This window comes from Ictalurus furcatus, chromosome 1 (genome assembly GCF_023375685.1).
Source record: "Ictalurus furcatus strain D&B chromosome 1, Billie_1.0, whole genome shotgun sequence".
Classification (NCBI taxonomy): domain Eukaryota; kingdom Metazoa; phylum Chordata; class Actinopteri; order Siluriformes; family Ictaluridae; genus Ictalurus; species Ictalurus furcatus.
The window spans coordinates 5,980,925-5,993,038 of record NC_071255.1 but is presented as its reverse complement, the minus strand read 5'-3'; the positions used below and the strand labels follow the sequence as shown (position 1 = coordinate 5,993,038).

The following is a 12,114-nucleotide window of genomic DNA, read 5'->3' as shown; positions in this document are numbered from 1 at the left end:
CAGTCAGCTCCGTGGAAGAGTTCTCAATGTGGACGATCTTGTACGGCTTGGTTATCAATTTGAGAGAGACCATGACCAACAGCTGGCATATGAATGCAACCTCCAGGGAAGAAAAGTGAACCAAATGCAGAAAGGATTGCATCCGGGTAGTCAACAAGGAGAAAAACTGCCTCTGTGTTGGCGCTGCAAAGGTGCCCATTCCCCTGGATCCTGCCCTCAGTATACATCTACTTCCTCTTCTTATTTTCCTTCCCAGGATGCAGGTTTGATGCAGGTTTCCAGTGCCAGAGTATTCATATCAGCCCCAGAGCATCACCAAGCCACCGCCATGCTTGATTGTGGACAGAGTGTTCTTTCGTCATTCTTCTTTCTGCAGGCTGATCCGCTGATCCATCGTGCCAAAAAGTTTTGTTTCATTGCTCCACAGAACAGAATCCCAAAACTTCTGTGGCTTATTTATATGATTTTGAGCCGACTTTTCTTGTGCTTTCGGGTCAGTAGTGGTATATAGATGTAACTTCTATATAGGAAGCTACATGAGATTTGCATACACGGCAATGTTTCAGTTACACATGATTCTGATTTAATGGACTTAAACCCATTTTTCTTGTGTAACACTAGCTCAAGCAAGGAGCAGTATTAAGTCCAGCAGAATTGTCTGATACTTTGATGTAATTGCACGGTTGGTGTCTTACCCAAGGACACTTTGGCCCACAAGTGTTCTCAGGCAAGACACTGAACCCCAAGTTGCCCCAAATGGCAAGCTGTGTGTGTGAATGGGTAAATGAGAAACAGTGAAAAGCACTTTGTAGAACCGCTAAGGTTAAAAGGTGCTATATAAGTGCAGACCATTTACCATGTAACTACGAACATGTCACAGTGTTGAGAATTGTAATCTACAAAGTGTCATTTAATGGCAAAATTAAATATAAAAAATATGCCACTATTAATTAACATTAATACTGCATCATCCTTTTAAACAGAGTATGTCATCATGCATCCTCTCTTCTTTTTCCCCATGTCCATGTCACTACAACAATATCCTGCTCACACATGCTGGTTGTGGCCTACACCCGTCCAAAGCCATAGGTGTCAATCAATCAAATCAAAGTGCTGTGATGTGCTGAGAATCAGGCAATGCAGCAGATCCAGCCTGTGGGGTGCACACCATTCCCAGAAAAGCTTTCACCTAATAGCAAACAAAATCCATATACTAGGGTCTCTTGCATTCAGGAGTGTTACTCCTGTATGTGGTACCCTGTGTCACTTGGACTGCTAAGTTGCAGTCCTCAGTTGACAATTCTTTCCAGAGGACCTATCCTACAGACACAGGTGATATGGCTCGGGTTGCCAGATCTCTCCATCTATTTGGAACAGCAGATCTGCTTGGTGAGAAAGCCGTGAGTGTGTTCCAAGAACAAGCCAAAGCAGTACTGGAAATCAGAAGCATCTTATTCAGAGGCATTGCTTATCACAAGAACTAAGTTTTATACTTAAAGTGAATTATACAGACCCTTCCAAAACTATTGGAATGGCAAGGCCAATACATTTTTTGTGCTATATTCAATTAAATTAAATTCAATTTTATTTGTATAGCACTTTTTACAATAGACATTGTCTCAAAGCAGCTTTACAGAAACATATAAACATGACACCATTCACCAAAGACATTTGGGTTTGAGATCAAAAGGTGATTTGAGATGAGAGTTCAGAGAGTTCAGCTTTTCTGTGTGTTAAATAACAAAACACAACTTTTTGTATCAGACACTCAATTTTTAGCTAAAGAAAAGTATAGGAACAGATAAGTCGAAGTAAATTAAAGTAAATAACACTTAATATTTGGTTGCATATCCCTTACTTGCAATAACTGCATCAAGCCTGCTAATAACTGACATCATCAAATACTTGTTTGTTTTGGGTACTGCTACCATCATGCCTAATGCACAGTTCTGTGGTGTATCTAATAAAGATTAATGATTAGTGCATAGCTGCCTGTTCCATGACACTAGCTCCATCATGTTTCACAGATGAGCTTGTATGTTTTGGATCATGAGCTTTCTTTTTTTGTCTTCCCTGAGGTCTTTCCATCACTTTGATTAATATTGGTTCCAGAACTTCTGTGGCTCATCTCTGTATTTCTTTGCAAATTCTAATATGGCTTTCCGATTCTTACATCATATGGTATGACCTCAATATTTCTGCTCTCAAAGTCTTCTTTGAATGGTAGATTGTGGTACCTTCACCCCTGCCCTGCGGAGGTTGTTGTTGATGCCACTGACTGTTGTTTTTGGGTTTTCTTCGTAGCTCTCACAATGGTTCTGTCATCAGCAGCTGTTGTTTTCCTTTTTCTCCAATATTTTGCTTGCCTACAAATTAGGTGGTCTAATACAAAATGTGCAATGTTCTATGCCATTTAACACATCTATACTCAGCAGAAAAAGAAACATCCCTCTTTCAGGAGACTGTATTTTAAAGATTATTTTGTAAAATCCAAATAAGCTTTACAGACCTTCATTGGACTGGGTTTAACCCCTTTAGCCCCGACACTTGCGTTCATTCCGACGGCGGAATGGAAAATGACTTATCAGACATTTTCAATTAGTATAAACAAATGAATTATTTTATCGCCGCAGTTCTGGTACAAGATTAGTCAGGACACTGTTGGCTTTCTGTGTGTGCAGTTTCAGACTATGTGTTTAACTGCTAGTGAGCAGGGGGTTGGGAAAGGGGCGGAGTTTGAGCTCCCTGCTGTGCAAACAATTCACACCTCTCCACGAAAACATTGAGACAGAGATAAATCGGAGAGCACGACTAAAGCTTTTATGATAGTAAAACACTATACAACTTCCAAAATAAAATTATAACATTTAAACCAAAGATCGGACTCGTATAAACGTTTACTACTTTACATTACCTACATAGACGAAAATCCAGTTCGCTTGCGGTTTTATAAATCATGCACATTTCCATTCGTATAAAGTCCATCAGGTTTACTGAAGAAAACAAACGCAAATTTATTTAATTTAATTTTCCATATTTAGTCACAAATGTCCTCTTCAAAATGCATTAAGTGTTTTGGTATCCCACACCTCTGGAATTTAGTAATTAGCCATAAACTGAATTGAGACACATTCTAAAAAAAAAACAAAAAAACTAATCTGTTTTGGCTATGCTGAACAACCCACCTCCTAAATTATAATCTGGCAGTCTAACTTGATTGACACCCACTTGGTCCAATTGTAGATACTTCTAGCTTTCAAACAAGCCCAAACTCGACATGATTGACCACTCAGACGCTGAGAAAATCAAAAGCGTAATCAGCACAATCAGACCTTTTACGCGTGCATCCATTGGTCTTGAGTTATGTGTCATCGGGTAAAGGCCAATCAGTAAAGCGCTACAGGGCCGTGCAGAGAAACTATCAGGTTAATGGCAGCTCCGCTCTAGCGGTCTTCCTGCAAAACTTTATACAGCAGGTTTTTGCATATTTTGCAGTTTTTTTCTGATCGCTAGTTTTCTACTGGTTTTCGCTCAGCGTGCGATTTATCGGCGTCTTATAGCGGCGGCGTGCTCCCGGAAAAGCCTGAATGTGTCACAGCTTCTGGAGCAGTTATTTCCGAGTCTTTTTTTGGGGGGGGGAAGAAGACTATGTGGATTGAGTTGAGGGGCTTACCCCCCCCCCCCAACCCCCCCCCGAGAAGTCATAGGAGCGGGGTCACTCGTGTGTCTAACATTTGAGCCATTTGGAGAGCAAGTGCTCCTTCACCTGGGGCTCTGGCACCATTTTTAATAAACATTATATTTTATAAGTATGTTTCAGACTTTTTTGTGTGTGTGAAATTGCACATTGTGTAACAGAGTTCATGCTACTGCCATTTGTTTTCATTTTGTGCCATTTGGAGAGGTTTGGTGCCATTTGGAGACGTTATTTTGTGCCTTTAAAAAAAAAAAAAAAAAAAAAAGTTTGTTATTTCTAGAAGTCTGCAATTTTTAAAGCTTTGTGCCACTTTTATAAGCTTTGTGCCATTTAGAGAGGTTTTTACCTGTGTTTGGATAACCTTACACACAATTTTAGTGGTTAGAGATAACTTCCTCATATTTTGGGTGTTCATGGACAAGTACTTGGGGCATCTTTGAGACCAGGAATGGGGTCAAATCAACATTTGCTGTGAATATATAATATTTGTGTTAAGTAATTTTTTTTAAATATATATATTTTTGTAATTCTGAATATATTGTGCCAGGTAGGCTAGGTAAAAGAAGAAATACTTGAAATAACTGCTAATTCTTAAGTGCCTACTTTCATATGAGCCATTAACCACTACTGTGGTCTGTGATATCACAAAACAAATCAATGCTGAACACAGGTACCCCCAAAACAGACAAAAATGCCATTTTTTGGCTACCGGTAAATGAGGTTAAACAGTGTTTTTCATGCTTGTTCAGTGAACCAGCAATTACATTAATGCAATTACATACACATGCACATGCACTTGTGGAACAGTTTTTAAGACACTTGTGGAACAGTTTATAGGCGGTAGGAAATTAAGGGCACAGTTACAATAATTTAAGATACTAAAGAGACCTTTCTACTGACTCTGAAAAACACCAGAAGAAAGATGCCTAGGGTGCCTGCTCACCTGTATGAACATGCCATAGACCTGCTGCAGGGAGGCATGAGGACTGCAGATGTGGCCAGAGCAATAAACTGCAATGTCTGTAATGTAAGACTAGGCATGGAAGGATGATCAGCTGTCTCCCTGTAGCACATGTAACCATGTGTCCCTCAGAAGTGATAGAGAACTTGCAGAAGAGTGGGGTAACATCTGACAAATCTGGTGCAGTCCATGAGGGTGAGATGCACTGTAGTACTTAAAGCAGCTGGTGGCCACACCAGATACTGTTACTTTTGATATTGCCCCCCCCCCCCCCCCCCCCGTTCAGGGACTCATTATTCCATTTATTCCAACTTGTTCAATTTATGTCTGTTGTTGAATTTTTTTCTGTTAATACAAATATTCATACATGTTAAGAAATTTGCTGGAAATAAAAGCAGTTGAATGTGAGAGGATGCTTATTTTTTGCTCAGTATATGTACATATGTGTATGCAGTATACACAAATTACAACCATGGTTACATACATGGCTACACCAGATACTTTTGATATTGACGCCTACACCTTTTCTTCAGGGACTCATCATTACTCATTATGCTCAGGATAAATGCAGTTGAATGTGAGAGGATGTTTCTTTTTTTTTTTTTTTTTGCTGAGTATATTTATAAATACCAGGAAATAAAAGCTGAAATTCTAAACTATGTTCTCATATTCATCTTTTGATCTCAAACCGAAATGTCTTCAGTCTTTAGATTAAATGAATTGGCCTGGCCATTCCAATGGTTCAGAGTGTGCATAGCAGATAATTGCTCAGTCAGCTTATAATAAATCCAAGCAAGTTTTCTACATAGAAGAAAACATCAAATTAGAATCTGTGAGGATAATCCATGTGATTTCACTAAAATCAAGGACCTGTACTCCATTACCGCAAATCGGAGAACAGTGTAAATTGCTGATGACCCAAAACATCCAGGCAACTTCCTCGTTTTGAAACTGCCATCGCACAAGCAGTATAGGTCCATTACCTCTTGAACCACATGCCACCAGCACAGCTTCTTTCTGGATACTATTCACATACATCCACTGTGCCAGTCCTTATATTACACCCAGCTTTCACCCAACTACCTCAAAACTACCAACTACCTTTTTGCACATTGCAGTTTGCAGTCTGATATCCTGTCTACTATCTAATCATAGTATTCTGCCACTGTTTTCTGTCTAATAGCTGTCAAATTATTGTATTATTGGAATAATCTGTCTGTGGCTGCTGTTTGCTTGTTGCACCGTCTGTTGTTGTTTGCTGTACTGTATGTTTTGTATTGTTTGTTATACACTGGCTCCAAAACAAAGCCAAATCCTGTGAGCACAACAAGCAATAACAGGATTCCGATTCTGATTCTGAGCCCATGCACATATTATGATTGCATGACCTTGATTTAGTATCTTGTGGTTTCATCTCAATTTCTGTGAGCTATTATAGATAATACAAAATGCAAACTAAAATGCAAAATAATAGGATGTTCTGGATCAAGTATATAACTTATAAATTTAAATTATAAGTTATTTAGAACTCAGGTATAGACTATTCACACAGTTGTGTGAGTGTTATGCATGCAGGGTGGAGTTTGCCTAAAACAGAGCAGTGTTTCAGTTATTTGCGATCCTGATCTTGGACTTAAGCCCATTTTTCTTGCACTCGAGTGAGGAACAGTATTAATTCCAGCACCACTGTCTGACAGTTTGATGTAACCACAAAATCCATTGTGGGGCAGGGAGGAGGGGCATTGCAAATACACTCTATGAAATGCCAATTGAGGCAAATATTAAATGGATGGATTAAATATATAAATATGACAATATTAATTAATTACTAGTATCGTCTCTTTAAAGTCCACAAAAAAACTCTCCATGGAGGAGATCAGACAAAACAATTTCTTAATTGAACTCGTTGCTTATCTCAAGGATCGAACAAAAAAATCTATACAAATATGACCAATGCAAGTGAGCTGCAAGTGTAGCAGATGAATGCACTGTCAGCTTATCAATCAAACGTCATTCAAAATAGCAGATAAAAAGCTTTTTTTTTTAAAGCCACCAAATGATGAGAGTGGGAAGTGAGGGTGAGAATGTCTTCATGCAGCAAGCATGGTTGTCACACTAAAAAAAATAATGTATACAACCTCATTTTAATACAAATTGATTGTTTTGACTTTTATTATAAGCACTTGTAGAGAGCAGGTATGTATACATGTTATGGTAATGTGATCTGCAAATTGAGCAGGTCACATGACCATTACATGTATACAGGCTGTACCTGTGCTAAAAAAACAAAACTAATGACTTACCTAAAACCCCTGGAAGCGTTAAATCAAGTGATTTCAAATGTTATTTACATTTTATTGCTCTGTGGTCAATACTTGGTTTCATTTTGGTTTCTGTTGTAGTCAAAAGAATAGTCAGCTTCCTGGAAAAAGCACAAAATCTACAGGATATAATATAAAAGTTTCCATTTTATCCTGCGGGGAACTGACATGTTGGAAAAGATTACAACATGTCAGTTCCCCACAGGATATAATGGAAACTTTACCAACATGTTAATTTGTAATTAATTTGTGTTTAAGGTTTTACCTCTCTTTACTTCTTTTGTCATGAAGGTGTGAAAGCTGGTTTGAGGAGGACCTACAGCAGCATGACTCAGGAACAGTTAGAGATAACCAACATGCCACAGTGGAAACCTTTGCTCTATGCTGTTGCGTTTCTGCACACCACTGTGCAGGTCAGGCTGTTTGTATACATTACCATTCCAAAATGTCAGTTACGAAATACCTACAATATAAGAACAAGTTTGATAGCTACACTCGCTGTCCACTTTATTAGTAATACCTGCACAAAGGCACAACCAGCAGTTATTTAATCATGTGGCAGCAGCACAATACAAAAAAATTCATGCAGACAGGTCAAGTTTATTTAAGTTACTATAGATTTCATGTTAGCTCATTTCCAGTCTGCTCATTCTCCTCTGATCTCAATCAGCAACAAGGAGTAGACAAGGGCTGCAACTAACAATTATTTTCATAATCGATTAGTTAGCCTATTATTTTTTTTGATTAATCGGATGGGGCGGGGCAAACTTTCAGCACCATTTTTTTTTTTGTTTATTTAAAATAAAATCCAGAAACTGAGTGTTACAAATATAAACTTCAGACTAAAACTTTACACAACTGTTTATCCAAAACAGAAAAGAACCCAATACACACATCAGAATATATATTATTAATTTAGGACTGTTGTTTAATTTGGTGCTTTTTGTGCATCCATAAAAAATAATGCATAAATACTTATATATGTGGGTGTGTGTGTATGTATGTGTATGTGTGTGTGTGTGTGTGTGTGTGTGTATATATATATATATATATATATATATATATATATATATATATATATATATATATATATATATATATATATAATTTTATAGTATTTATGCATTACTTTCTATGGATGCACATACTGTATTGGCCTGTTCTGACCTGTGCCTGCGTTTCACGATTTGGATTTGTTTGCCTATCTTATCTATAATAAAGCTCTGATCTGCACCTGCATCCGTCTCAACCTCCATTTTATGACAGTTTCTTTGAAGAAGAAAATAATAAACCTTGTCTGTTTTTCATAATAGAAATATATATACTCATGAAGCAGTACCTTTAATGAGAGCACTTTGATGAAATAAGCAGACTTTTTGTTTTTAAGATATTGTATTAAAATTATATTGTATTTAAGATACAATTTTGTATGGTTTTAGGTTGTTGTTTTTTTCATTGTGTTTATTGTCTGTTTAACTGTTTATTTTTGTTTATTGTCTGTTTTTATTGTTCAAAGGAGAGGCGTAAATTTGGTCCACTGGGCTGGAATATTCCCTATGAGTTCAACCAGGCAGATTTCACCTCCAGTGTGCAGTTTGTGCAGAACCACTTGGATGTGGTGGATGCAAAGCATGGTGTGAATTGGAACTGTATGCGCTACATGCTTGGAGAAGTATGTTTGTTTGTGTCCTACACTAATATTACAGTGCCCTACACTAATATTGGCACCCTTGGTAAATATGAGAAAAGAAGGCTATGAAAAATTGTCTTTATTGTTTAACCTTTTGATCTTTTGTTTAAAAAATTCACATACTCTGCACTCATGGATATCAAACAATTGCAAACACAACACAGGTTTATCAAAAAAAATCTCTTTGTTAAATATAGGTCGGCAACAATTATTGGCACCTGTATGAATTCATATTTGAAAAATATATTTGAAGTATATTCCCATTGATATTTTACAGTTTTTACTACACCTGGGTACTAGGAACAGGAAATTGTTCAACCATGACTTCCTGTTTCACATTGGTAAAAATATTGCCAAATTCCCTTAGTCATTCATAACAATGGGTAAGACCAAATAATATTGCTGTGATGTGCGGCAAAAGGTTGTTTGGCATCACAAAATGGGTAGTGGCTATAAGTATATAGCAAAAGCATTGAAAATGCCCATTTCCACCATCAGGGCAATAATTAAGAAAATCCAGTCAACTGGAAATGTTATGAATAACCCTGGAAGAGGACGTGTGTCTATATTGTCTCAACCTACTAGAACACTGGTTCTCAACCAGGGGAGCTGAACAATTTCAGAAGTTAGATGTGTCTCGGGGTCAGAATGTCTCCAAAACTACAATGGGAAGTGACCTGCACAAGATGTTTGGAAGGGTATCAAGAAAAAAGCCTCTACTCCATCTACTACATCCATAAACAAACTCAAGCATCTTCAGTTTGCCAGACACTACTGGAACTTCAAATGAGATTGGATTCTATGGTCCAATGAAACCCAAATAGAGCTTTTTGGCAATGAACACCAGAGGTAGTTTTGGCACACACAGAGAGGTACCCATATGGAAAAGTACCTCATGCCCATGGTTGTTAAATATGGTGGTGGCTGTTAAATGTTTGGGGTTGTTTTTCTGCCAGAGAACCTGGACATTTTGTTAGGATATATGCCATCATGGACTTTATCAAATATCAACAGATATTAAATGAAAACCTGACTACCTCTAACAGAAAGCTTAAAATGGATTCTCCAGCAGGGCAGTGATACAAAACATACATAAAAATCAACACAAAAATGGTTTACTGATTACAGAAGTTCCTGCCATGGCCATCTAAGACCCCTGCCTTAGAAAACCGGTAGGGTGAACTGAAGAAGCGAGTCCACCAATGTTTGAAGGATCTTGGAGAGATTCTGTATATTCTGGAATGGTTTCAGATCCCTTACCATGTATTCTCCAACCTCATCAAGTATTATAAGAGAAGACTCAGAGCTGTTATCTTGGTAAAGGGAGGTAGCACAAAGTATTTACTGAAAGGGTGCAAATAATTTGTTGCACACCTATATTTAACAAAGATATTTATTTATAAACCTGTCTTTTGTTTGCAATTGTTTGATATCCATGAGAGCAGAGTATTTTTGTGAATTTCTTTTAACAAAAGATCAAAAAGTTTAAACAATAAAGACAATTTTTCACAGCTCTCTTTGCTCAAATTTATTGATGCTGCCAGTATTAGTGGAGGGCACTGTATGGGTATGATGGTCAAGTGTCTACATGCTTTTGCCTATAGTGTATATGTAACAGTGGTATAGTATATATGTAACCATGATTGTTATCTGCATATACTGTATATACATATATACTCAGCAAAAAAAGAAACATCCTCTCACATTCAACTGATTTTATTTCCAGCAAATTTCTTAACATGTGTAAATGTTTGTATTAATATAAAAACATTCAATAACTGAGATATAAACTGAACAGGTTTCACAGACATTTGACAAACAGAAATGGAATAATGAGTCCATGAACAAAGGGGTCAATATAAAAATTAACAGTCAGTATCTGGTGTGGCCACAACAGTGCATCTCATCCTCATGGACTGCACCAGATTTGTCAGTTCTTGCTATAAGATTTTACCCCACTCTTCCAACCAGGCATTTTTTCCATTTCTCGATTACGTCTGGGGGAACATATGTTTACATGTAATTTTCCACTGCAAGGACGATCAGCTGTACTTCCTGTCTCCCTGTAGCACCGTCTTAGGTGCCTTACATTACAAACATGGCACTTCATTGCTCTGGCCACATCTGCAGTCCTCATGCCTCCCTGGCCTATGGCATATTCATGCAGGTGAGCAGGCACCCTAGGCATTTTTCTTGTTTTTCAGAGTCAGTAGAAAGGTCTCTAGTGTCCTAAGTTATTGTAATTGTGACCATAATTGCCTACTATCTGTAATTGTTAGTGTCTTAAGGACTGTTCCACAGGTGCATGTGCAATAATTGCTTATGGTTCGTTTGAACAAGCATGAAAAACATTAATAATGATAATAATAATTCATTACATTTATATAGCGCTTTTATTCCTAGAAACTCAAAGCACTTTACATAGTATGGGGGAGGGAATCTCATCAACCACCACTAGTGTGTAGCATCCACCTGGATGATGCGACAGCAGCCATAGTGCGCCAGAACACCCACCACACACAGGCTATTAGTGGAGAGGAGAGAATGATGTAGCCAATTCAGAGGTGGGGATTACTTTTTAAGATAAGTGTCCTGGGATTTTTAATGACCACAGAGAGTCAGAACCTCGGTTTAAGGTCTCATCTGAAAGACAGTGCGGTTTCTACAGTATAGTGTCCCCCTCAGTATACTGGGCCATTAGGCCCCACACAGACCAAAGGTTGAGCACCCCCTGCTGGCCTCACTAATACCACTTCCAGCAGCAACCTTAGTTTTCCCCAGGAGTTCTCCCATCCAGGTACTGGCCAGGCTTACCCCTGCTTCGTTTCAGTGGGAAACCAGGCAACAACTGCAGGGAGATATGCCTCTGGCCTTTGTTTAAGCCCTTTCCAATAAAAATTCATCCACCCACCCATTTTTTATAATTCTTATCCTACAGGGTCACTGGGAACCTGGAGCCTATCCCCGGGAGCATGGGGCAAAAGGCGGGGTACACCCTGGACAGGTTGCCAATCCATCGCAGGGCACCAATAAAGATCTATAAAGCTTATTTGGATTTTACAAAATTATCTTTAAAATACAGTCTCCTGAAAAAGGGACATTCCTTTTTTTGCTGAGTATACAGTTGCGGCCGGAAGTTTACATACCCTCATCATGGACATGGATGTCATGGCAATATTGGGCTTTTAATAATTTCTTTGAACTTTTCTTTTTCTTAGGCAGTATGATTGTACAACATATATCTTTAAAAAAAAAAAAATAAATAAAAAAAAAAACACAAAGAATTTGGTTCAAAAGTTTTAATTCATTTGGGGTTTTCTGTAATCAACACAGGACCAAAATTATACATGCAGGGTCAAAAATATACATACAATATACACAATATACATTTGAAAGTTCCAAAATGTCATTTAATTTGCCAAAACCAATACTTACTTAATTTCCT

At 37.9% G+C, this 12,114-nt stretch overlaps 1 protein-coding gene across 1 annotated transcript in view; it reads left to right on the top strand.

Annotated features, from left to right (window-relative positions):
• dnah5l (dynein, axonemal, heavy chain 5 like) overlaps nucleotides 1–12,114 on the top strand; it is a 311,233-nt gene that overhangs the window by 287,683 nt on the left and 11,436 nt on the right. The window contains exons 74-75 of the mRNA XM_053621829.1: nucleotides 7,271–7,392; nucleotides 8,496–8,651. Coding sequence (XP_053477804.1) covers nucleotides 7,271–7,392; nucleotides 8,496–8,651 — 278 coding nt within the window. The remainder of the gene's footprint in view (nucleotides 1–7,270; nucleotides 7,393–8,495; nucleotides 8,652–12,114) is intronic.